Source organism: Neovison vison, chromosome 8 (assembly GCF_020171115.1).
Source record: "Neovison vison isolate M4711 chromosome 8, ASM_NN_V1, whole genome shotgun sequence".
Classification (NCBI taxonomy): domain Eukaryota; kingdom Metazoa; phylum Chordata; class Mammalia; order Carnivora; family Mustelidae; genus Neogale; species Neogale vison.
The window spans coordinates 6027572-6050077 of NC_058098.1; the positions used below are offsets into that span (position 1 = coordinate 6027572).

The 22506-nt window shown below is 44.6% G+C and overlaps 2 protein-coding genes across 5 annotated transcripts in view; both read right to left on the reverse strand.

The window, feature by feature from the left end:
• The window catches only part of CASS4 (Cas scaffold protein family member 4), a 34342-nt gene extending 29416 nt beyond the window's left edge, over window positions 1-4926 (reverse strand). For both annotated transcript variants that reach the window (XM_044262788.1, XM_044262786.1), the window contains exon 1: window positions 4639-4926. In XM_044262788.1, the coding sequence (XP_044118723.1) occupies window positions 4639-4674 (36 nt within the window). In that variant the 5' untranslated portion in view covers window positions 4675-4926. The remainder of the gene's footprint in view (window positions 1-4638) is intronic.
• Window positions 4927-11930: 7004 nt separating this feature from the next.
• CSTF1 (cleavage stimulation factor subunit 1) lies at window positions 11931-22448 on the reverse strand. Of its 3 annotated transcripts, none has more exons than XM_044262791.1 (6): window positions 22278-22448; window positions 18878-19078; window positions 17020-17297; window positions 16690-16887; window positions 15238-15628; window positions 11931-12523 (listed from the first exon to the last, which is right to left on the reverse strand). In XM_044262791.1, exons 2-6 carry the CDS (start codon window positions 19044-19046, stop codon window positions 12264-12266), a joined length of 1296 nt encoding a protein of 431 aa, XP_044118726.1. In that variant the 5' UTR covers window positions 19047-19078; window positions 22278-22448; the 3' UTR covers window positions 11931-12263. The 3 variants fall into 3 exon arrangements, with proteins under 3 accessions (XP_044118726.1, XP_044118725.1, XP_044118724.1); XM_044262790.1 differs by lacking the exon at window positions 22278-22448 and adding an exon at window positions 22103-22168; XM_044262789.1 differs by lacking the exon at window positions 22278-22448 and adding an exon at window positions 22069-22159.
• Window positions 22449-22506: the final 58 nt, after the last annotated feature.

The following is a 22506-nucleotide window of genomic DNA, read 5'->3' on the forward strand; positions in this document are numbered from 1 at the left end:
TGCCTGGAATGCTTCTGCCATCATGCAGGTCTCCGGGGAGGCCCTCTCTATCCATCACCTCTATCAGATCACCTTGTTTTATTTTCTTCAGGGCAGTTCTCAACGCTGAAATCACTGTGTCCAGTTACTCATCTACTGACTTTCTGGCCCTACTAGGACATCAGCTCTGTGTTGATCATCCAAACCGCAGGATCCAATAACTACATTGGATCCCATTGCTGGGTAGATGCCTAAACGGTGGACAGTGAATTGTGTTCTCTAGCTGGCTGTCATATCTGGGATGTTTTGCCTTGTGAGGCAGGTAAAGGGATGGAACTGCTGGACAAGGTCACGGGGAGACTGCAGGTCCTTGTGACCTTGACTTCAGCTGCAAAGGCTCAGATCTAAGGCAACATCTGACCATGGGGGGGGGAGTGAGAAGGGGGCCAGTTCTCGAAAGTCTGGGCTGAGTGGGTCAGGCTGGGGCCAGGTAGCGGTTAGGGAGCTTAGAGTCGTGGTGGCCTCAGTTCCCAGGTGTCTGACAACTAGGAACTACTGTCTCTGACCTTGTGGCAGGGCAGGGCTATGTCGCAAGTGTTCCATCTGCACTCTCTGTGACCTCCCACTTATTCACACACATACTCAAAGTGTTTATTGGGCACCTATGGGGAGGTACTGCTGTAGGCATTGGAGACCCAGCCCTGAGTAAGAAAGCCCAGAAGACATACAAATGACTATCAGACACATGAAAATATGTTCATCATCATTAGCCATCAGGGAGATTCAAATCAAAACCACATTGAGATACCACCTTACACCAGTTAGAATGGCCCAAATCAACAAGACAGTAAACAACATCTGTTGGAGAGGATGTGGAGAAAGGGGAACCCTCTTACACTGTTGGTGGGAATGCAAGTTGGTGCAGCCACTTTGGAAAACAGTGTGGAGATTCCTCAAGAAATTAAAAATAGAGCTTCCCTATGACCCTGCAATTGCACTACTGGATATTTATCCCAAAGATCCAGATGTCGTGAAAAGTAGGGCCATCTGTACCCCAATGTTCATAGCAGTAATGGCCACAGTCACCAAACTGTGGAAAGAACCAAGATGCCCTTCAACGGACGAATGGATAAGGAAGATGTAGTCCATATACACTATGGAGTATTATGCCTCCATCAGAAAGGATGAATCCCCAACTTTGGTATCAACATGGACGGGACTGGAGGAGATTATGCTGAGTGAAATAAGTCATGCAGAGAGAGTCAATTTTCATATGGTTTCACTTACTTGTGGAACATAAGGAATGACACTAAAGACATAGGGAGATGGAGAAGAGAAGTGAATTGGGGGAAATTGGAGGGGGAGATGAACCATGAGAGACTATGGACTCTGAGAAACAAACTGAGGGTTTTGGAGGAGAGCAGGAAGGGGGTTTAGGTGAGCTCGGTGATAGGCATTAAGGAGGGCACATATTGCCTAGAGCACTGGGTGTGGTGCATAAACAATGAATCTTGGAACACTGAAAAAAATAAAATAAAATAAAATAAAAAAAGAATAAAGAAAGCCCAGGTCTGTCCCTTGTGGAGCTGATTCCAGAGGGGATGACAGATGATGAATAAAGGGAGAAACAATTGGGAAAGATGATTTCAGACGTTGATAAATGAAGAGGAGGAGAAAGCTGAGAATGACCAGGGAGGGTGTGGCTGGGGAGGTGCCTTGGGTGGGGAGGTCCAGAGAGGGGTTAAGCTAATGAGTGAGCGAGTGTGGAAGATGCTTGCAGGGAAGCCCCCAGATGGAGCGTCTCAAGGCGGGGGAAGGGGAGGCAGTGAGGTGGGGGATTTGGCGGGTCAGGCTGACCTTGTGGCCGTTGTAAGTTCTCTGCACACATTCCCGCTGCCATTCCTCAACAAAGACTGAGTTAAAACATCTTGCTTCCCACCTCAGAGGTCCTAAAGGCACAAGGAGAGCCCACAATTCTCCCTGCCCGCAAGTGACACCCCCAGTGCTCTTGCACGGAGGCACCGAGGCGCGCTCAGTCTGGGTAAGCGACAGATGCACCGCCTAGCTGTTGGGCCTGCCCGTGCCTAGACAAGCCCTGGGAACGTCGGCGATCTTTGCAGAGCCCCTCCCTGAGGGGCTGGAGGACCGCTCCACCCAGAATTGGGATGGAAGAGGGCTAAAGGATATTTGCTCTTTACTTGAGGTGGAACCTGAAATGTTAAGGACATCTAAGAACACTTAAACCTGCGTGAAATGTAAGTATTATTTTGATCAGTTCTCTGGACAACCACCCTTCAGAAACAGGGGAAAGACACTTGTCTGAAAATTCCTTTCAGAAAACCAAGTGAGCCTACAGTCATATTGACAGAAGAGAGAAAGTGCAGGTTGTAGAGAAAGTAGGTATAAAACAGAATCAAATTTCAGAAATTCTCAGAAAGCGAAGGAAAACAAATACCATGCTTATCTGACTCTCCTTCAATTCCAGCGAGACAAAGACGTCTGTGCCCAAAGATGCCAGTTTCAACATGAGCTCTAATGGTGTGCACGGGCACACGCACTCACTCAGAAGTGAATACAATTTGTAACACACGGGACCCCGTCACTTAAGTACACGCAAACTCTGTTTTCATAAATAAGGCACTTGTAAAACTACCCGAAATCCCAAACAAGGCTTTGCATGTAGTAAAATCACTTATTCACCCTTTTAGACCTAACTTTCCAGCATTTCTTGAATGGAGTTGAACATGGAGGCAACCAGCTACTGTCCAGTAAGCCAACGAATGACATGCTAGATGCAGCACTTTGCCACCCGTGACGAGCTACTACCTCTGTTGCGAATGTACCACTCTCCAAGTTTCCTGACACTAATATCATCTTTTTTACTTTCCATTTTTCTTTTGGTTTTATGTGAGAACTAGGGAAAACCTAATCAAAGTCAGACAACTACACGAAGGCTGCTGGTCACAAAGGCGGAGACTCTACTGACACAGAACAGTTGGGTGACAAGCAGCAGAACCAGGGGACAGCATGATAGGCAGTCACGATCACCCCCGACTGTCCGCAGGCCACCTTCAGGGTATGAGAGGCATTCCGGGATGCCCCCGAAGAACCTGATGGTGCTTCAAAGCCAAATGCGCTGAAAGCTGAGAACCACTTACATGGTATGACCCCTGACTGCATGGTGTCCCTCTAATAAAAAGCAATTAATTAACAAAGGAGATCAACTGTGCTAAAATAAATGGAACTCTAATAGGTATTGCTCATTGTAAAAGGTGAGATCAGCTCAACAGTTGTTCCATTAGTGCTCGTACTTGTAGAAAGCCTTTAAATAAGTATATTATATCATACGTGCATTGATATGCTTTGTAGGCGTCCCAGAGCCGAGGTTGCCTCTGGACTAGGAGTTGAAGATGTGGGTTCTTGCCCTACTGCTGCTGGTATGGACTTAGTGTTAGAAGGACATTATTAATTCAACGTTAAATTTTCTTGCCTGTGATCAGATTGGAGTTGTACAGAAGAATGTTCTTGTTTTTAAGAGATACATATTGATGTGAAACGTCCTTTAGGGGTGAAATGTCATTATGCCCATAATCGGTTTTCAAATGGTGTAACAGTAACAACAAAGTGTGCACACACCTCTGTAAATACACACAAGGAGAGGCAGACAAATGTAGCAAAGTGCCAGGAATCAGTGAATCTAGGTAAAGGCTATGCAGGGATTTACTGAAATATTCCCCACACCCCCAGTTTTCTAATGATTTAAAAATTTTTCAAAGAAAATAGTTGGGTATAAAATTCCAAGTTTCCTTAAATATTTACACACAATCCATATGAGTGAGGTCGTCAGAGGTTACTCAGCGGTTAATTTCACTGGTGGCATCCATTGTTATTATTTTAATACTAAGTAACATATTCGTAATTCATATAAACAAGCTTCCCCTTTAGTAACTATTTCACTTTTTCCTGTTCTACTTTACATTTTAAAAAGGTGCAGCAAGATCATCCTTGAGCTTCATTTTCCTTGTGTCCCAGCTGTTTTTCCTTTAAAGCAGCCAACACAACTTTCTAAATAGTGAATCTTTTTTGATTCATGACACAGACTTGAGCCCCACTCATACGTATCAGTACAAAAGTTCTCGGGAATTAGTGCGCAGAATGTTCCCTGTGGACCCAGCCCACCAGGGGCTGAAGCCAGATGTAGACTCCGCTCTGGGGAAGGAGCACGGGATCAACCAGGACACCTGGGAGAGACACTAACTGTCTGCAGGGCCCAGAGAGAGGGGAGGCCAGCGTGGGTGGAGGCTGAGACTCACGTCTTGCTCAAGAAGTTTGTTAGAAGGTGAATGGTCGCCAAGGGATGGGTGGGTTGTATCATCAAACCCATAACCTGGCTTCTGCTAGGAAGTCATTTCATCCGTCTCTGAATCAAACTGGCAGAGGCTTTAGAACACATATCTTTTCCACACTTAGACTTGTTAAACTTAGTTAAACTTGTCCATCTCAAACTCCCATGTACTACTATTAGTACTATCTCAAACTCACACTCACTACTATTCACCTTTCTACTTCATTAGAAACTTGGAGTGCAAATCGGTCACTGTCCTTAGCCATAACAGGGTGTCCCACCCCCTGCCCCTCCAAGCAGTCCCCGTCACTCACCTTGGGCATACCATCCATGATGCCTGCTCCTTTCATCTTGGTGTGAAACAGCTCCCGTGAGCTCTCCGGCTGCTATCTCTGGCTTCAGAAGAGGATTATGCAATGTCACTGCATGCCTCTGGCCTGTTCTCAGAAACTGAATTCTGTGGAGCTATCTGACAACACGGGAAACTGTCAAAACGATTCTCCCAGCAGGCAGACTTTCTGGAAAGCACGATAAGAGTAAAATAAAAGGGATGATGGAGAGGGGACAGAAATCCAGGCCACACTCACTCCTCAATGCCTGGCCTCTCACTTGGTCTAGAAGTAGGGATTGTCACACTTAAGCTATGTGAAACCACAAAAGATGAAAAAAAAAAAACGCTCTTCTGCTTTATAGGGTGAAGTTCCTACTTTGAAAGCTCAGCGTATGAGCGCTTTGCATTCTTGTCCCCACAAACACTATGAACAACTTCCACCAGACAGAGCAAGTTCATTTTTCTGATTAGAGGCTGCTAGGCCAAATTTGCGATCGTGGTCAGCCTCTCTTCCTTCCTGCTTCCTAAACTTGCCCCACAAACAGCTGGGAGAAAACAAGTCAAGGGGGATGCCCTCAAGGACCCCGTCCCGACTCATCTCTCCTCTGATACATACTGCTCCTTGCTCACCAGCCCACCCAGGCCCACCTCCTGGTCTCGGCTCACAAAACTTCACGACGAACATTTTCCGAGCGCTGACTCTTTACCAGGGCTCTCTGCTGAGCACTTTTCTCTTATCTCTTAAATTGTCTCTTAAATCTCACCCACCCATCATCTGAACTTGAAACCACAGCACGGGCTCAGTGCAGTTCAGCATTACCTGCTAAGTACTTTTACTTTCCCTGAATTCAGAGTAAATGTTCAGAGAGGACATAGAGGGGAGACGACTTGCTGGCCACAGTCACAGCACCATGAACTGGTACCCATTCTTCTGAGCCTGGCTCAGGTGACACCTCCAACAGTTTGTCTCTCCCGTTGCTACCTTCCTGCCGTTATGGCCCTCACTGTCTGGTCTGCTGAGTACCCACCCCTGTGTCGTCAGCGCTCCCATGTCTGAGCACCAGGAAGGATTTACTGGAAATAGCCGGCTGATTTCTGGCTGAGACAATTCATATTTTAAATTGTTATCATTGTTGGAAGTTAACCCCTGGGGCCAAGTGACAGACGTGTCACAGATGGGAGCAGATCAACAGGGAGGGGACGACGACCCGGCAGGATGAGGACACGAGCCGGCTTAGCAGCAAGTTCAAAGTGGAGATTCACAGGGAGGGCGACAGAGGTGGGAGAATGGGGAGTAATTGAGGGAAGGTGTCGCGAGGAAGGTGTGATAGGAGAGGCGGGGGCAGATGGGTAGAGAGGCAGAAATCACGCCCAGCTGCAACGCCATGAATATGCAAAAAAAGAGATGGGATCAGCAAGTTCCATTGAAGGCATCGAAGCGGGTCGGATGGAAGAGCAATGAGTCATAAGGGCTGAGGTTTTGAGTGACAGTCTGGACTAGCCCACGGATTTTATCCCGTTGGTCTTTACAGATAGGGCGAATCATGCGAGCGGTACTCCTGCCAGGCGTACAGCGGGCAATGCTTGGCAGGCAAAAGCCTGGACAAAAAGGCAGGTGACGTCCATGTTGTTGAATGGGAATCTGGACATTTTGCCGGGGTGTGCCTCTTTGCTCCTTTCTTCTGGCCCTAAACTGCATGTCTGTGTTGGTGGGCGTGGATGCTTCCTCTCAGATGAGGAAGATGCAGGCACTGCTGGGCTCAGGTTGAGGTTCAGGCTTCCAGGGTTGGAATCCATTAACCTTAATTTGAGGCTTCTGTGTCCATCATGTCCTGATTTTGTTTTGAAAAGTCCTTATCTCTCAGGCACACATACTGGAATACTGACAGATAAAGATCCGAGATTTGCTTCAGAATAATTCAGCAGAGGGGAAAGTGGCTAGAGGTATAGGTAGAAGATGACTGAGTAGCTGGCTGGGGAGTGAGTGACGGCTACACGGAAATTCATTCTATTGTACTCTTGACATCGAATTACACAAACAACAGCTTTATTAAGATAGAATTCACATACCGCAAAATTCATCCTTTTAAAGAGCACAATTCAGTGTTTTTTTTCTTTGTTTTTTGGTATATGCAGGGTTGCGCAACCATCAGCACTATCTAATTGGAGAAAATGTGATCGCCTTGGAAAGAAACCCGTACAGTCACTCCTCATCCCTCTGATGGACTCCAGCTCCCGGCAACCATTGTTGTTGTTGTGGTTGTTTTTAAACTGTATCATGCACCTTCACATATATTTGAAAAGAAGTAAAAAGGATGGACAAACTTGCTCAAGGTCACACGGTGATGGGACTGAGGCAGAATCCAGACCCAAGCCTCTCAGAAGAAAGCTAGACTTCGCACAAGGTCCAGTCGGGACGGTTCCCGCCATCTCCGCAAACTCCCAACAGTGATCCTTCCCACAACTGAAGGGCTGACCCTTGAGTTCCTAATACAGGTTAGAATGCTGTAATTTGCACGTCTTATCTACTTATTTAGGAGAAACAACCTAAATTAAGAAACAGAATGAAGTCACAAAAGCCACAGATTTGGTCCCAAAAGGAAACAGACTCACGCTTACACAGACTCCTAGTTTTGAATTTTGTGAATGAGGGGCTTGGCTTCTCAGTCTCCTATCTGGCCCCGTCATTTTACTGAATGAAAGCCCTTAGACATTTTGCTGCAATCCATTCGTATTTACTCCTTTAGGCGAAAGTGTCCTCCTGTGCACAAATATTCCAAGAGTTTGCTATTCCAGGAAGTTGGGTGACTTTCCTATCACTCCGCTGACTGAAGGCTGAAACAGCTGCAGTTCAAGGGAACCGACTCCGAGACGCTAAGGAGAGAATTTTCCCGCTTCTCTCGACAAATGCTACTGAGAACGGTATTTTGGATGAATTTTGTCTTCAAAGCCTGGGGCATCTGACCACTTCACTTCTAGAGCTCCTAATAAATGCGCAGGAAGGTTGACTGCTTTTGTAGACGGGACTGTGTTTTGGGTATGCTTTATACTGTTTTCACATGCACTTCTGGCTAGCATGCTCCTTGAGGGGTAGTTTTCGGACGCTGGGCACTCAGTGCCCGAGTTTTTAAAGTGCAGCTGGACACCAGGTGAAGAATGTCCAAAGCATTAAAGGCTTAGCAGGAAACTTCAGACTGTATGGCTTAAAAAAAAAAAAAAAAAAGAAAAGAAAAGATTATTTATTTATTTGACAGAGAGAGAGAGAGAGAGAGAGAGAGAGGTCACAAGCAGGCAGAGAGAGAGGGGGAAGCAGGCTCCCCGCCGAGTGGAGAGGGGCTCGATCCCAGGACCCTGAGCTCATGACCTGAGCTGAAGGCAGAAGCTTAAACCACTGAGCCACCCAGGTGTCCCTAGACTGCACGGCTTTCAAAGCATCTAGTAATCTGGTGGCTTTTAACCTCAAGAAGGTAACTCAAATACAGCTCTTTTGGGGAAAGCAGAATTTCACAAATCGTCAACAAATTCACCTAAATTCTCCAATGCACAGATAAAACAGGGAGGACTGGGATTTTAATGGTCAGTGATGACTTTGTTTAATAGTTTGAATTTTGATGTCATGGTGGAGGGGGAAAAGAAAGCACGACTTGAGAAACAGGGTGCAAAAGAAACGCTGAAGGCATCAAGGGGGCCAAAAGCTGGAGGAGAGGGGCTGAGTGTTAGCAGGAACACAAGAAAAACCCGGGGCACCACATGGGGCCACAGGGAAGGGGTTACTGTCAGGTGAGCGGCCAGCTGAACAGTGAGTGAGAAAGAGGTTCACTGGATTAGAACACCCACCAAGGGAGTCAGAAGGTGAAGTAGAAAAGCTCCAGAAAAAGGCCAAAAGCCCGAGGAATGAAAGTTATAGAAACGTCAACTATTGGGGTGCCTGGGTATAGCTCCATGGGTTAATGTCTGCCTTCGGCTCACGTCATGGTCTCAGAGTCCTGGGATAGAGTCCCATGTTGAGTGGGGAGTCTGCTCAGCAGGGAGTCTGCTTCTTCCTCTCTCCAACAAATAAATTTAAAAGATCTTTAAAAAAAAAAAGTTGATTATTTTCTAGAAGGTTTTTGTTGTCCAGATCCTCTTGATCACTTTTTAAAGTCTCTTGGTCCTTGGTCCCATTTCATCTCTTCATAGTCCATGTACTCACGTACCATGCATCTGATTAATTCCAAGTCTTCAAGTCTGACTCTTGGGTCTAGTTTCTACTGCTTCTCCTCATGGGGGCAGTCTCCTTACATACTTGATTATGACCTCTTGATTCTCAGAGCTGGATCTGGGAGCACTGGAGCCTGGGGGAAAGTTGTGTTCTTCCTTCATTGGTGTTGGCTTTAGACTCTTGGGTTGCTTGTCTCCAGCCACAAAGGTAGTGGAGTTGTTTGTTCCCACCTTAAGTGAGATGGGACTGCCAGAGAACACCCGCCCCACAAACCGGAGCCAGCACCTAGTCACGCAGCTTTCCTCTTCCCAGGAGGCTGAGTTTTTGTAAAGTTCACCCTTTCAGGGAATGGGGCTCCTTCTGGGTTCTAGGCTTTCCTACCAAGTCTGGACCAAAGCTCCCACCATGTGAGGTCACAGCTCAGGAATCATTCGGCTTCAGGGGCTTGACAAATGTCCTCAGTGCAAATGGCCACCCCATAGCTCCTGATTATCTAGATTTGAGCTTTCTGGTTGCTTTTGCCTCTCAAAAATTCCCTGAGAACTTCTTGCTAGCTCAGCTATTTAGAGATGAAAAATAAAAATAAATTCTGTACAGGTGTGTGCTGAAAGGGTTCTGAGAGTATCCGGTTCACCATATTTTCAGAAACAGAAGTCTCCCCCCCACCCCAAATCTGTTGCTGGGACACCTCCCACACCCCACAACATCACCTTCCTCGGCTCAACTGAAGTCTAAGGCGCAAGGTTGGTTTCTCTGAGTCATCAAAAGATATGGAATTATATTTAGTCTTAGGTAAGGCACATAGCTAAAGGTTTGGCTATAGAAATCTGACTTCTAAGCAGAGACGGTCAATTACCATATGGTCTCACTTACTTGTGGAGCACAAGGAATAACACGGAGAACATGGGAAGATGGAGAGAAGTGAGCTGGGGGAAATTGGAGGGGGAGACAAACCATGAGACTGTGGACTCTGAGAATCAAACCAAGGGTTTTGGAGGGGAGGCGCTGGGGGGTTGGGTGAACCTGATGGTGGGTATTATGGAGGGCACAGATTGCATGGAGCACTGGGTGTGGTGCAAAAACAATGAATTTTGGAACGCTGAAAAAAAAAATCTGACTTCTAGAACAAAATACTAAAGAAAGTATGAAAAGTACCAAAGTCATAATTGCTATATGAGAATACATGTTTAAATATGGAAACATTCAAAGTAAGGTCCAAAAAAACCAAAAAGAACTAGCTTTAAATTATCATTATATACAAAAAGTTTATTTTAGAAATCACATATCTTTAAAAAAATAACACAGAAGTTTTAAGTTCTGACCCTGACTTATTATTCACTGTTTGAAAGCCAGGGTGTTATGTGGTACAGTTAATGACATGCTGATGTCAAGTCCATGTAATATTCCTGGCCTTTATACCAGTTCAAAATATTAATGTGATTTTATTTTTTAAAAGATTTTATTTATTTGAGACACAGTATCAACAGAGATAGCAAGAGAGAGCAGGAGTAGTGAGGAGAGGGTAGAAGCCGACTTCCGGCTGAACAGGGAGCCTGACGAGGGGCTGGATCCCAGGACTCTGGGACCATGACCTGAGCTGAAGGCAGAGGCTTATACGGCTGAGCCACCCAGGTGTCCCAAAATGTGATTTTTAAAAGAAAGAAAGAAAAAAAAAAAGTCTGTTTTGGAAACACACGAAGTATCTTGATCTTGTGAGCGGGAGTCCTGAAACTATAGATCCACTGCTGAGACCATTCCAGAAACTGGAGAAAGCAGGCATCATTATTTAAATTCATCAACAGTTAAAAAGACCCAGTGGAGCTTAAATCAGGAATGCTTCAGGGTCACTCTAGTGCATGTGCTGGAGTAGAAGGTGGTCAACCTCTGTTGTAGTTTCATAGGGCTGAAAGCAAAAGCGGCAGCAAGAAAAGAAGCCAGGAGTTTTGGCTGGTAATTTTCTATGGAACTGGTTATTCTTTTTCCTATTCAGTAGGTTTCTTCCAATCTTACAAAAGCAGCACCTGCAGACGGCCAAGTTCAAATGCTGGAGAATCAAGACACAAAATAAAAATAAATCCAAACTCCCTATAGACTAAAAAATATCGCTCTTTGGAAATCTGAACTAAAACTCTGATTTAACACATTAAGAATGCCTAAGATGGTTTCCTAGTCCAAAGACTTGAAATGATCCTTAAGGCGGATGACTAACGAAGAATTTTTATGCAGTAAACCTCAGAAGATTTTAAAGTTCCTATAACACAAAACACTTTAACTTTAATCTATTTGATATTTTTATCAAATGATCCTAAATTCTAATTCTAGATACGTCTACCCAGATCATGAGGTATTTGTATTTGGGGATAAATATAAACCAAAGTCTATCTTTCGGAGGGGAGGTTAGGGTTCCCTGATCTAGCTTGAGCTGAATCCAGAGAAATAGTGTCACATCCTAAAAAGTTTTGAGAAGAAGAAAACCCCCATCGGTTGGTTAACTGCAAAAATCTTCCAAGAACATAGTTGCTGTGTGCATCCACGATGAGTAGTGATGATTCATGCTGAAGAGAACTGAAAAACGAGATTAAAATTACACAAGAACAGAGTCAATTGGTATTAATCACCTGTGAAACAAGTGAGCAGCTGAGCAGCCGTGGGGGTCACCTAATTTTGATTAGATTGGATGGATCTTCAATTAGGTTTTCTATAGACCAGCAATATTAGAAGTATTCACTGAAGATAAGCACAGCAGGCACGGAAAGGACAATGTGGGAGGTACAATGAAATATCTGGTCTCCTACAAATCTTCAGGACAAACTGGCCGCTATTTTATTGAAGTGAAAAAGTGTAACACTAAAGTTGGAGATCTGAGCTTTATTATCAGAATGATGTCATTTTAGGATAGAACTGATGGATGCTCTAAAATGGCTTTCATACAGCACAGCACTCGATTCTCAGAGCTGTGTGCCCTCCTGTCGGTCGGTATGCATTCTGCACGGAGACACACGGACAAGGAGGGTAGAGGACAGGTACAAAAGGTGACAAAACTGCCAAATGAAAATTCCTCGGGACAGGTTCAGTTGAGATCTAGAAAGCACTTTAATACTCTATCCTTCTTCAAATGATCAAGAGATTCAAGAGAAATGGCAAGTCCTGTATTTACAAAACTGATGAAAATCACACTGTAATAATCAGTGAATGCAGAACCACCGCACAGATCTGCGTTTCCAACTTTTCCCACCATGATTCTACATCAAGGTAAAAAAAGATTCTTTTGTACAAATCCAAGAAGGATGGAGAGCTGGCAGCACACCTGCCAGGTGGTGCAGTGACTTACGACCGGAGCTGGTGATGGGGCGCGGGGCAGAAGGGGCACAGTCCTCGAGACAAGAACCCTAGATCCTGGAGGCGAGTTAGTCCGTAGTGGATCTCCGGTACCAAAACCGTGCTCGGAAGTCGTCGCTGCACGTCATGAAGCCGGGGTTGGTGGGCGAATGCACGATGCAGCGCACGATGTTGTTGTGGCCCAGGGAGAGCAGGTTGCGGCGCTCGGCCGTGCGAGAGTCCCAGCAGCACAGGCTGATGGTCCTCTCGTCAGGGAGCAGCACGTAGTCCTCAGTGTGGTTGAACACGGCCTGTGTTCGGTGCACCTGCCGCCCGCTCAAGCCGGCACCTGCACAGAGATGAGAGGTTACGGGTCTGAGTGCCAAGGCTAGCCGTCCACGTTGATGTTTTCCATCCTCGGACTCTCGCACGTTGGCTAACTATCCTGTCCCTGGCAAAACAGCGTTTTAAAATGGAGGAATACACATTTGTTGTGCAATTTGGGACGCTTCAGGAAAGCATGCAGATGAAAATCACCCCAGCTTGCTACCTCGGGCAACTAACTGTGAATGCTCTGATATACCTCTAGGCATAAAAACATCTTAAGAAAAGATACAAAATTGGTGCTACATGTCTTTTCTGTCACAGTTTAAATCAACTTTTTGTTGGGTACATTCGTTCTTCCATGTTTTTTACTGGCTGCAAAATGCACCATTGTTAGGAAGCACTATTACTAGTTAATTCTTCTCCTGCTAGACGTTTAGTTTGTATCTGATCGCAAATAACACTGCGACAAATTCTTTGTACCAAACACAGGATTTCCTTGATTAAATTCCTAAAACAGAATTACTGGGATATATGGACATCTTCTCTCCAAAAGGAACCTTTAGGCTTTTTTGGGACCAGGAAAATACAGATTTTATGTTTAAAATACTGTATGAAGCATAAAAAAGAACAACTGCCTGATAGTTTTGCACCCAGAGTCAGTATTCTGATGAACACGCTTTCTCCGAATCTCTGTACGTTGTCCGTCATCTGTAAAGCAGGGCACCCACCACTGCTTTCATTCGACAGGCTGGAGCAGAGCTCTATGACTTCATGGATAAAAATACAAGTGTTGGTGTCAGATCTGGACTCAACACTTACAAGTGATGCGAACATGGACAGATCACATCGCCCTGTTACGCCTTCAATTTCGCTTCTGTTCTGTGGAGGGTAATGACAGCACCCACTCACACGGTGGCTGCCAGGATCTGCATAAGGTACAACACACATAGAGCTTTGCAGGGTGTTTATTTTTCAAGGCTGCATACTGTGAAAAGGATGCCGAACAACAATTCACTTCATTCTCTCCCTTTCACCTACTCTAGATTTCGTTGGCACAGAACCTTGCTGTGTGCGCACGTGCATGCTTGCTCAGAGTCTTTTTAGACTGAATTTCTAAGAGTGCACCTCGTAGGCCCGATGCTGAAAATTTTGATACAGGACACCAACCTGCCCAGTGGAAACACTTTACCAGCTGACACTCCTAACAATAGGATATGTAATTTCCTAAAATGTTGATCAATACAAAGTAACAGCAATCTTATAAATTCCCGCCACCTGACGCATACAGAAAGCTACTTCCATTTCCATTTCTTAGGTTTACAGAACTGCCAGTCACCTTGCCCTCTCCTGGAGCTCGCTGACCGCTCATGTGTCCACTTCACAAGCTCTGCATACTGCTTCCCTGGTTCAGCATTTTTAGTGTTCTGAATTGATTTTGAACATTGAAATTTCTAACACTTGATAGTCTTTCCTTGTCTTTCAATATTTCAAGAACCCTTTGAATTCTAACTAGACACTCGAGCTGGAAACACAGATCTAAGCATGCTGCCATGGAATCTTAACCTGTGAATTAGAAAATGAGGGAATTTGCATACAAATTCCGTAGAATCTCATTTTGACATCAAATCCCAATTCTCCACCAAAACAAACTCATCAGCCACATGTAAGCATGAAACATCCCAATGGTCAGAAGACAAAACACACACAATAAATCTCCAGACTCTAGCGCGCACCCTTCCTGATACACTGCACTCAGTTACTTCTGAAGATGGAGGCTTTCCCACTTTCACTCTGATCACTTTTGTATCTTCTTTTTGCAACAAGCACACAGTCCTTGAACAATAAGAATTAAAGAAATTCTTCAAAATAGCTCCATAAATAGTGTTTCAACTAAGTCACCAAGAATTACGATAAAAATGACTTTCCCCAAGACTTGTCAGTTGTACCGCCTGTGTCAGAAGCCAGACAGATTGGCAGAAAGCGCGCTCTGGCGGCCAGGAGACAGATCAGAGGGGGTCATGCTGCACCCTAGTGGTTGAGATGTCTCAGTCTCCACCTCTTCACTTCTCTTTTCTTAAAAGGCTAACTAATAACCACCACAGCCAGGCCCTTATAAATTGTTTTCTTATTAAGTTCCGGTCCTGGTGATTTTAGTGTATGACACAAACATCTCACAACACAGGAAACTAGCTGAAGTTTCCTGGAGGTTTTCTACCAAACAGTAGCCTTTGCAGCTCTGAGGAACAGGGAATGAGACACAGTATTTTACCAACATTCACTGCCCAAGTAACTATTAGGGTTGCCGGCTCTCTTAGGAATAGGCCAAGATCTTCCCTCTCAGCCTTCTTTCCCTAATGCATATATTTACTGTGATGCACTAACTCAGGCTTTTCTCTGGACTGCTCTATGTTTGAGGAAAGAAGGCGGACCACTGATTTACAAATGGACCACGAGAATCTCAAATGTTAATTGCATGGAATCAGATCTCATTTAAGCCATAATGTATGGAGAAGAAAAAGGTTCTGAAACTATTGTTCTATTTCCAGCTCTGCTTCTTAGGACCTGCAGCCTCGGCTGAATGACCCAATGTCTAAGCCTCGATTTCTTACTTAAAAAAGGAATCACATCTGCCTTGCTCAATGCACACATTTACTGTGTGGCTCTCGTGAGGATTTAAGAGTTCTGGAAACCATAAAATGCTTCAGAAACATTAAGTAATAGCAATTTTTCACATACCTGTGTATCTGACCAGCGTTCGTCCTGTCGATATCTCCCAAAGTTTAGCTACAGAGTCTTTTCCACTGGAGAGAATGTATTTCGAATTCTTGGAGAAAATGGCAGAACAAACTTCAGCACCATCATGGGCTTTCTCAAAAGTTGTGATGCATCGATTTGAAACACCATCCCATAGCTTGATGCAGCCGTCCTTGCTACCAGTTACATACATATTGGCACTAGGATTGTAATTCACGGAGCATATAGCATCGGTGTGTTGATCTTGAGGATTGCAGGAGACAAAACACTGAAATGTATTGATATCATAAAGCCGAAGAGTAGGGTGCTGAGTCCCAACAAGTATAAAGTCTCCGGAAGGATGAAAAGAGATGGAGCGTAACATTTCGGCTTCCTGTTAGGACAGAGACATTAAGTAACCAACTGGTGAACAATTAAATCCGGAGGAAAAGCAGAAAGTATTTCACTGATGGAAAGAATACTTAAGACAATGGTCAGATGTTACACAGGTATAAGAAGGAACAATGAATTTTCTAGAGTATCATTTGAACAGAGATTTTAAAAACTATTTCCTGGTGAGATTACTTATTCCAAAAATCGCAGGAGCGAGCTTCATTATTTACAAATTAACATCGGGTGAACTCAGAATGGAACATCATCGGGGTGCCTGGGTGGCTCAGTGGGTTAGGCCGCTGCCTTCGGCTCAGGTCATGATCTCAGGGTCCTGGGATCGAGTCCCGCATCGGGCTCTCTGCTCGGCAGGGAGCCTGCTTCCTCCTCTCTCTCTGCCTGCCTCTCTGCCTACTTGTGATCTCTCTCTGTCAAATAAATAAATAAAATCTTAAAAAAAAAAAAATCAGAATGGAACATCATCGGGCTAGGATACATTCACAAGACAAGGATAAATACAACTTGTATTGAACGAACAAGGATAAATACAACTTGTACATGGGAAGAGCTTCTTCAGTTTGTCCTGGGTCTCCAAATGTTGAGTAAAAAAACTAAGTTAAATTATAAAAAGGTAGAAGCCACTACCAAAACATTAGTATTTCTGAGCTTCAAACTCAAAATACAGTACCAAATGTCACTTTTCCAGGAAACATCTGAGTTTCAGTGGAATGATTTTTTGATTGCCATTAAGTTACACTTCAGCCAAGTTGGTCTGTTTTGTCTTTAAACAGGGTTCTGCAACCCTTAAAAAGTGACACAGATTGTGAACCCTTGTTGCATAAACTGTGGCCAGCAGTCCTGACCAGCCACGGAGGTGGGCACAGGAAGCATGCGGACCACGAGTCCATGCAAATCGGATTCCCGAGCAACCTGCGGCATGCATCTTTGTTGCTCCTGTTTTATAGGATGATCACTGAGCCTACTTTAAAAAAGGGAATAGTCATACAATAATAACTCTTTGTTTTTAAGAAAAAAATGTAAAGCTCCTTTCCAAACATTCCTAACCTGAATGTATTTGAAGGCTCTTTTTGCAGATGGCTTGGAATAATCAAATAATTTAAGAGTATAATCCCTTGAGCCAGAGGCAAGGATCTGTTCTGTTGGGTGGAAAGCGAGACAGGTGACTTCATCCACGTGGTCGTAAAGCGTTCGAATCACTGGGTGGTTCTCCATGTTCTGCTGTGCAGTCTCATTCATCATGACCTAGACCAATGAGAAAATAGGTGCTCAAACTCTAAAATCTGTCTGATTCAACTACACGAAGTCTGGTCTCCTGGTCTCTCATTCTCCCAGTGAACAACAGGCACACAGCACACGCGTCACTGGCATTGTTACCTCGATCGGCATGGCACTTTTGGCCAACATTCTCTCTGTGTCAAGTATCTTTATGGAAGCGTCAGCAGATCCAGTAGCTATTAACTGCCCATCTCTACTGTACGTAGCTACGCGGCACGGTCCTTTATGGGAAGTGACATAGCACGTTTCGTACTCTGAAGCCTCTGGGGACATGGTCTGGACATCTGCATCAAATTCCAGGTCAATTCCTGTGCCCGGGGCAACTGTATCTGAACGACCAATTGCATACTGAACTGCGGTATCATCATTTTCCATTCCTGAAAGGAATAAAAATTAAGTGCATGAGGGGCGCCTGGGTGGCTCAGTGGGTTAAGTGTCTGCTTTCAGCTTGGGTCATGGTCCTAGACTCTTGGGATCGAGCCCTGTGTTGGGCTCTGTGCTCAGCGGTGAGCCCGCTTCTCCATCTCCATCTGCCCTTCCCCTTACTCATGCGGTCTCTCCCCTCAATAAATAAATAAAATCTTTAAAAAAAAATTAAGTGCATGAAAAAATGTTACTTTAAAAAGCCAAGACGAAATTCTGGATCCAGTGTCACTTTACTCTTTCTTGGAGCTGCAGGACATCTAGCCCTTCACAAAATATGTCTGCCGACCGAGGTGCGTGCACAGTGACAACCCTATAGGCAGTAAGGATCAGGGAAGCTTAGATTCCAAGAGGTTCCATCAGCTCCCCCAATTTCTGCCTCCAAAATTTCCTACTTTAATTACAACTACAGAAATGTAAAAAAAAAAAAGCAATTCTGTAGTTATGCTGTCCATTTTTTCCCATTCTGTATTTTAGTATTTTAGTGCTGAGATCTGTTAGTAGCAGCTTTGAGGCTCATTAAGTCAGATACATTGTTAGCAGTAACACTAGTGAAACATATTTGAAAGAATGTTGATATTTAAATAAATAGAAGTTTCTCAAGAAAATGCATTTTAAATTTAAAAATAACTTCACATATCACATAAACAGTATGTTTATTAAGTATAAGAAAAATCAGGAATACAGATGAACACAAAAATAAAAATGATCTTCTATTAGATCACCCAGAGATAGTTACTATTAACATGGTGGAATGAAATTCTTCTGGACCTTTGTTACAATTCTTAAAAATAGAACCACACTATATGGTATTTTGTAACTTGTTCATTTACTCAAACAGAATAAACATCTGTCCAGTGTAAAGTTTATCTATATCATGTTGCCGGACCCAATGTGATGGATACAAGAATACTCACAACTAACTTCTTATTTTTGGGTATTTCAGTTGTATTCATTTTATTTCCTCAAATTTGTATAAAAATTATCAAAATTGGCATTACTAAGTCAAAGGGTATAAACATTATGGTCATTCTATATTTTACTGAGTGCTTTCTTCAACCCAGGCAAGCATCAGGATATACTATTGAACAAGACAAGATCCTGGTCTTTATTGAGCTTACTGTCTTTTCTGGGGAGTACAGACTGCGTGGGAAACAACCTGAAACAGTGAAGAAAATTCCAGACAGTGATTCTATTACGACAGAAACGGAGTGTTGTTTTAGAGTACCTGGAGAGGTATGGGGAAGATAGGGTTATTTTAGAAGAGGAGAAGATGACTCTCTGAAACACCATTCGAGCTGAAATCTGAAACCATATTACAATGAAAGAACGCTTCAGATAATTCTTATACAGAGCCTGAGGCTAGAACCAGCTCGAGATCGTCATAATTTGCAGTTTGCTTACTCTTTCAGTATCTAGCACTGAACTTGACACATACTAGGCACTAAAACGAAACAAAAATAATCTTGAACAATTCTGATTGAAAACATCGGGAACCTTGTCACGGAATCAATGAATCTGCATTCAAAGCTACCTAGTTTGATGAGATGCAGCAGCTGCTCCGAGGGCGCACAGACAGACTGAGGCTTGATCTCATTAATGAGGCCATTAGCAATGCTGATGTAGCCATCATAGAGCAGCTGGCTAATGATCAGCTTGTAGAGCTGCTGGCGGTCCTTCAAGCCCACTTTGGTTCTGTACATCTTGGAGAAGAGGAAGACAATCTCCTTGCCGGCTGCAAGATGAGAAAAGAGGGATGGTGAAGGGCAGAGGCACTAGTAAGTCACAGAGGCAACACAGCCATTTGGTCAGACTTGCGGGGAGCACATCCCAGCTCCACTAGTCGAGTCATCTTTGGTCATCAACCTCCTTCCTCTGAGATCATGTTCCTCAGCTGTTAAGTAAGTCAGTGAAGGTTAAATAAGAATGGTGTGTGCAGAGCATTGAAATCATGCTATTCAAATTCATGTTAGCTAATATTTACAGAATATTACAGAACTTTTCATCAATTTTTTTTCTGTCAAACTACCTGCTTGCCATTTTAATTCTATATTGCTATCCTAGAATCTTCTATTTCTTCTGTTATAAGACACTAATTGGGCCACCTGGGTGGCTCAGTGGGCTAAAGCCTCTGCCTTCAGCTTAGGTCATGATCCCAGGGTCCTGGGAGAGGGGAAGCCTTCTTCCCCCCTTCTCTCCGCCTGCCTCTCTGCTTCCTTGCGATCTCTGTCTGTCAAATAAATAAATAAAATCTTAAAAAAAAAAAAAGACACTGGTTTTTGCAATAGGTAAGACAGCTGCTATTGCTGAATGTCTAGACACTACTGTTTCCACCAGCTGAGCTACATGTTTACTCATGTCAGTTATGTTCATTTTTAAAAAAAAGGGTTTATTTATTTATTTTACAGAGACACAGTGAGAGAGGGAACACAAGCAGGGGGAGTAGGAGAGGGAGAAGCAGGCTTTCCAATGAGCAGGGAGCCCCATGGGGAACTGGATCCCAGGACGCTGGGACCATGGCCTGAGCTGAAGGTAGGCGCTTAACAACTACCCAGGAGCTACCCAGGAGCCCCAGTTATGTTCATTCCTTTAAAAAAAAAAAAAAATCTATTTACTTATTTATTTTATGGAGAGAGAGAGAGAGAGAGAGAGAGAGAGAAAGAGTGTGTGACTGAGAAGCAGGCTCCCTGATGAGCGGGGAGCCAAGGTAGGACTTGATCCCGGGACCCCGAGATCATGATCTGAGCCGAAGGCAGATGCTTAACTGACTGAGCCACCCAGACACCCCCCAGTTATGTTCATTCTTAAAACACATTTTAAGGTAACTAAATCTGTTATATTACATAATATAATTACATAGTAAAGAGAAACACAAGGGCACAAAAGCCACGATGCTATGAAAACTAAATCAAATTGAATGCTTTGGAAAGATTCAAAGATGAATTGCTTAATAAAATACTGGCAAAAAGGATATGGCCAAAACAATAATAAAAACATGAAAAAAAGGACAAAAATCTGAAGGATTGTGCCCTTAGATTGGTTCGGAAGTGGTTAAGGTCTCCCTTAGAAAGTAAAATGAAAACTGCAGATGATGGTTTCTGGTCTATGCAAAAAAAGTAAGTACAAATGGTGAACATGAGTGCATAATTTGACTTCCAAAAATCGATGTTTGTATGTATATGTATGTCTGGACAGCTATCAGAAGGCCACAAGAGTCTGGGGCTGTTAATAAAGAAGAGAAGTTGCAGGCAGACAAGAAACTGAAAGAGCACAGGGGAGAGAAAGGAATACCAGAAAGGAGGAGTGAGCAGTAACACTAGCCCTGCCTGGACTTTACCGGGAAAGATTCTGGAAGGGGGGTGTCTTATAGTAAAGGGGTGGGGAACCATGTTTTCTAACTCCCTCTGGAGAATAACTGAAGCTATTGATCATAAGAATAAATAACAGGTACTGAGTATTTAGCATGTTTTTTCTTACTTAGTCCTCAGCACCACTCTGTAAAGGAGACCCTATACTCTTATTTACAGATCAGAAGAGAAAATAACTTGTCCAAGGTCCCACGACGAGTGCATGGAGAAAGCAGGACTAGACTACAGATGGTTTAACTCTAGACTGTGTTGCTGATGACTACCTGTAGCGCTCCTTGAAAATGTAATGACAGGGGCGCCTGGGTGGCTTAGCCCATTAAGCATCTGCCTTCGGCTCAGGTCATGATCCCCAGGGTCCTGGGATCCATTCCCAAATCCGGCTCCCTGCTCATAGAGGAGCCTGCTTCTCCCTCTGCCCCCCTCTCTGCCCCTCCTGCTCCCTCTCTTGCTCTCAAATAAATAAAAATCTTTTAAAAATCTAATAATAGTTAAAATCTATTAGACATGAGTGTAGTATATAACACACAGCGTGCAAGCAACCTGTATGCATTATCTCACTTAATACTCACCTAATCCTATTTTAGAGATAGGAAACCTGCGGTGCAAAGAGGTTAACTCACCCAGGCTGTCTGACCTCAGAGCTCCAGGCCTTACTGGGCTGCACTGACGGGTGTTAATAACAGCTGCTAACATTTATTAAGTACTTGCCAGGCACAGTGTTAAGCACTTTACAAGCGTTAGCTCACTGAATGAAATCGAAGTATTTAAGCACACGTAGAAACAACTGTATACAAATCTATGCTTGTGTAGACAACACTTGGACACAAAAGAGGTTATGAAACCGGCACAAAGAAGTTAGGAAAGTAAAAATAAAATGTGGCTGGGTAACGCGTCAAGTGGCCGCCAGGACTGCCCACAGCAGCGCCCAGAACTTAACCACAATTCTCTCCTGCCTCTGCCCACACAAAGATTAAGAAAGAAAAGGACGAGGCCCGCTTCTCAAGTCTCCCAGAACGTTCGCTCGCTGGGCTACTGAGTGCCTAATTACCACCCCCAATTTGCAGATGAGGACGCCGAGGCCCGAGGACGGAAGAACAAGCCGTAAGAACTGTCTACACCCGGAACTGGAAGAGGGACCAGGGCGGGGACACACATGGCCCCTCACGAGGCTCCGCTACCATCCCGCGGTAGAAGCGAACTAAGGGCGGAGTGAGGGACGGAGCGAGGCCTTCGAGGAACAGAAGGGGGTGTGCAGGCCCGGCCTGGCAACTCAGGGCGCATGCCAACCCTCTCGCTATCCAGCCTTCCCGCCCTGCTCATCTTTCCTGCGGTCCCATAAGACCCCAGCGAACCGCACCAGCCGCTCTCCATGCATCCCAGGGCCCCAGTACCCTCTAGTCCGGCTCTCTTGATCTCCCGCTCTCTCCCAGAAAAATGGAGGCGCGAATTCGGCCCAATCGATCGCTCTGAGCGCACGTTCCCTGCGCACGCGCAAAAGGCGAAACGCCGAGCGCTGCGCTATCGATCGGCCTCACTCTCTCCTGCCCTTCTCGCCATCTTACTTACTGGCGCGTTCGAGTGGTTCGTTAACCTCCTCGGACTTTACTTCTTGCGCGACAACGTTGATTGACACCAGGGAGATGCTGTTTCGTGGACAAATGTCGGATCCCGGAGAGCACCGCGGGCGCTAGAACGGCCAAAGCCTGGCGGGCGGTTGGCTCCACCACTTCCGGGGCCTTACCGGGCAAGTGCGCCTGCGCGCTGTCACCGCCTTGGATGTGACTCAAGCCGTCGG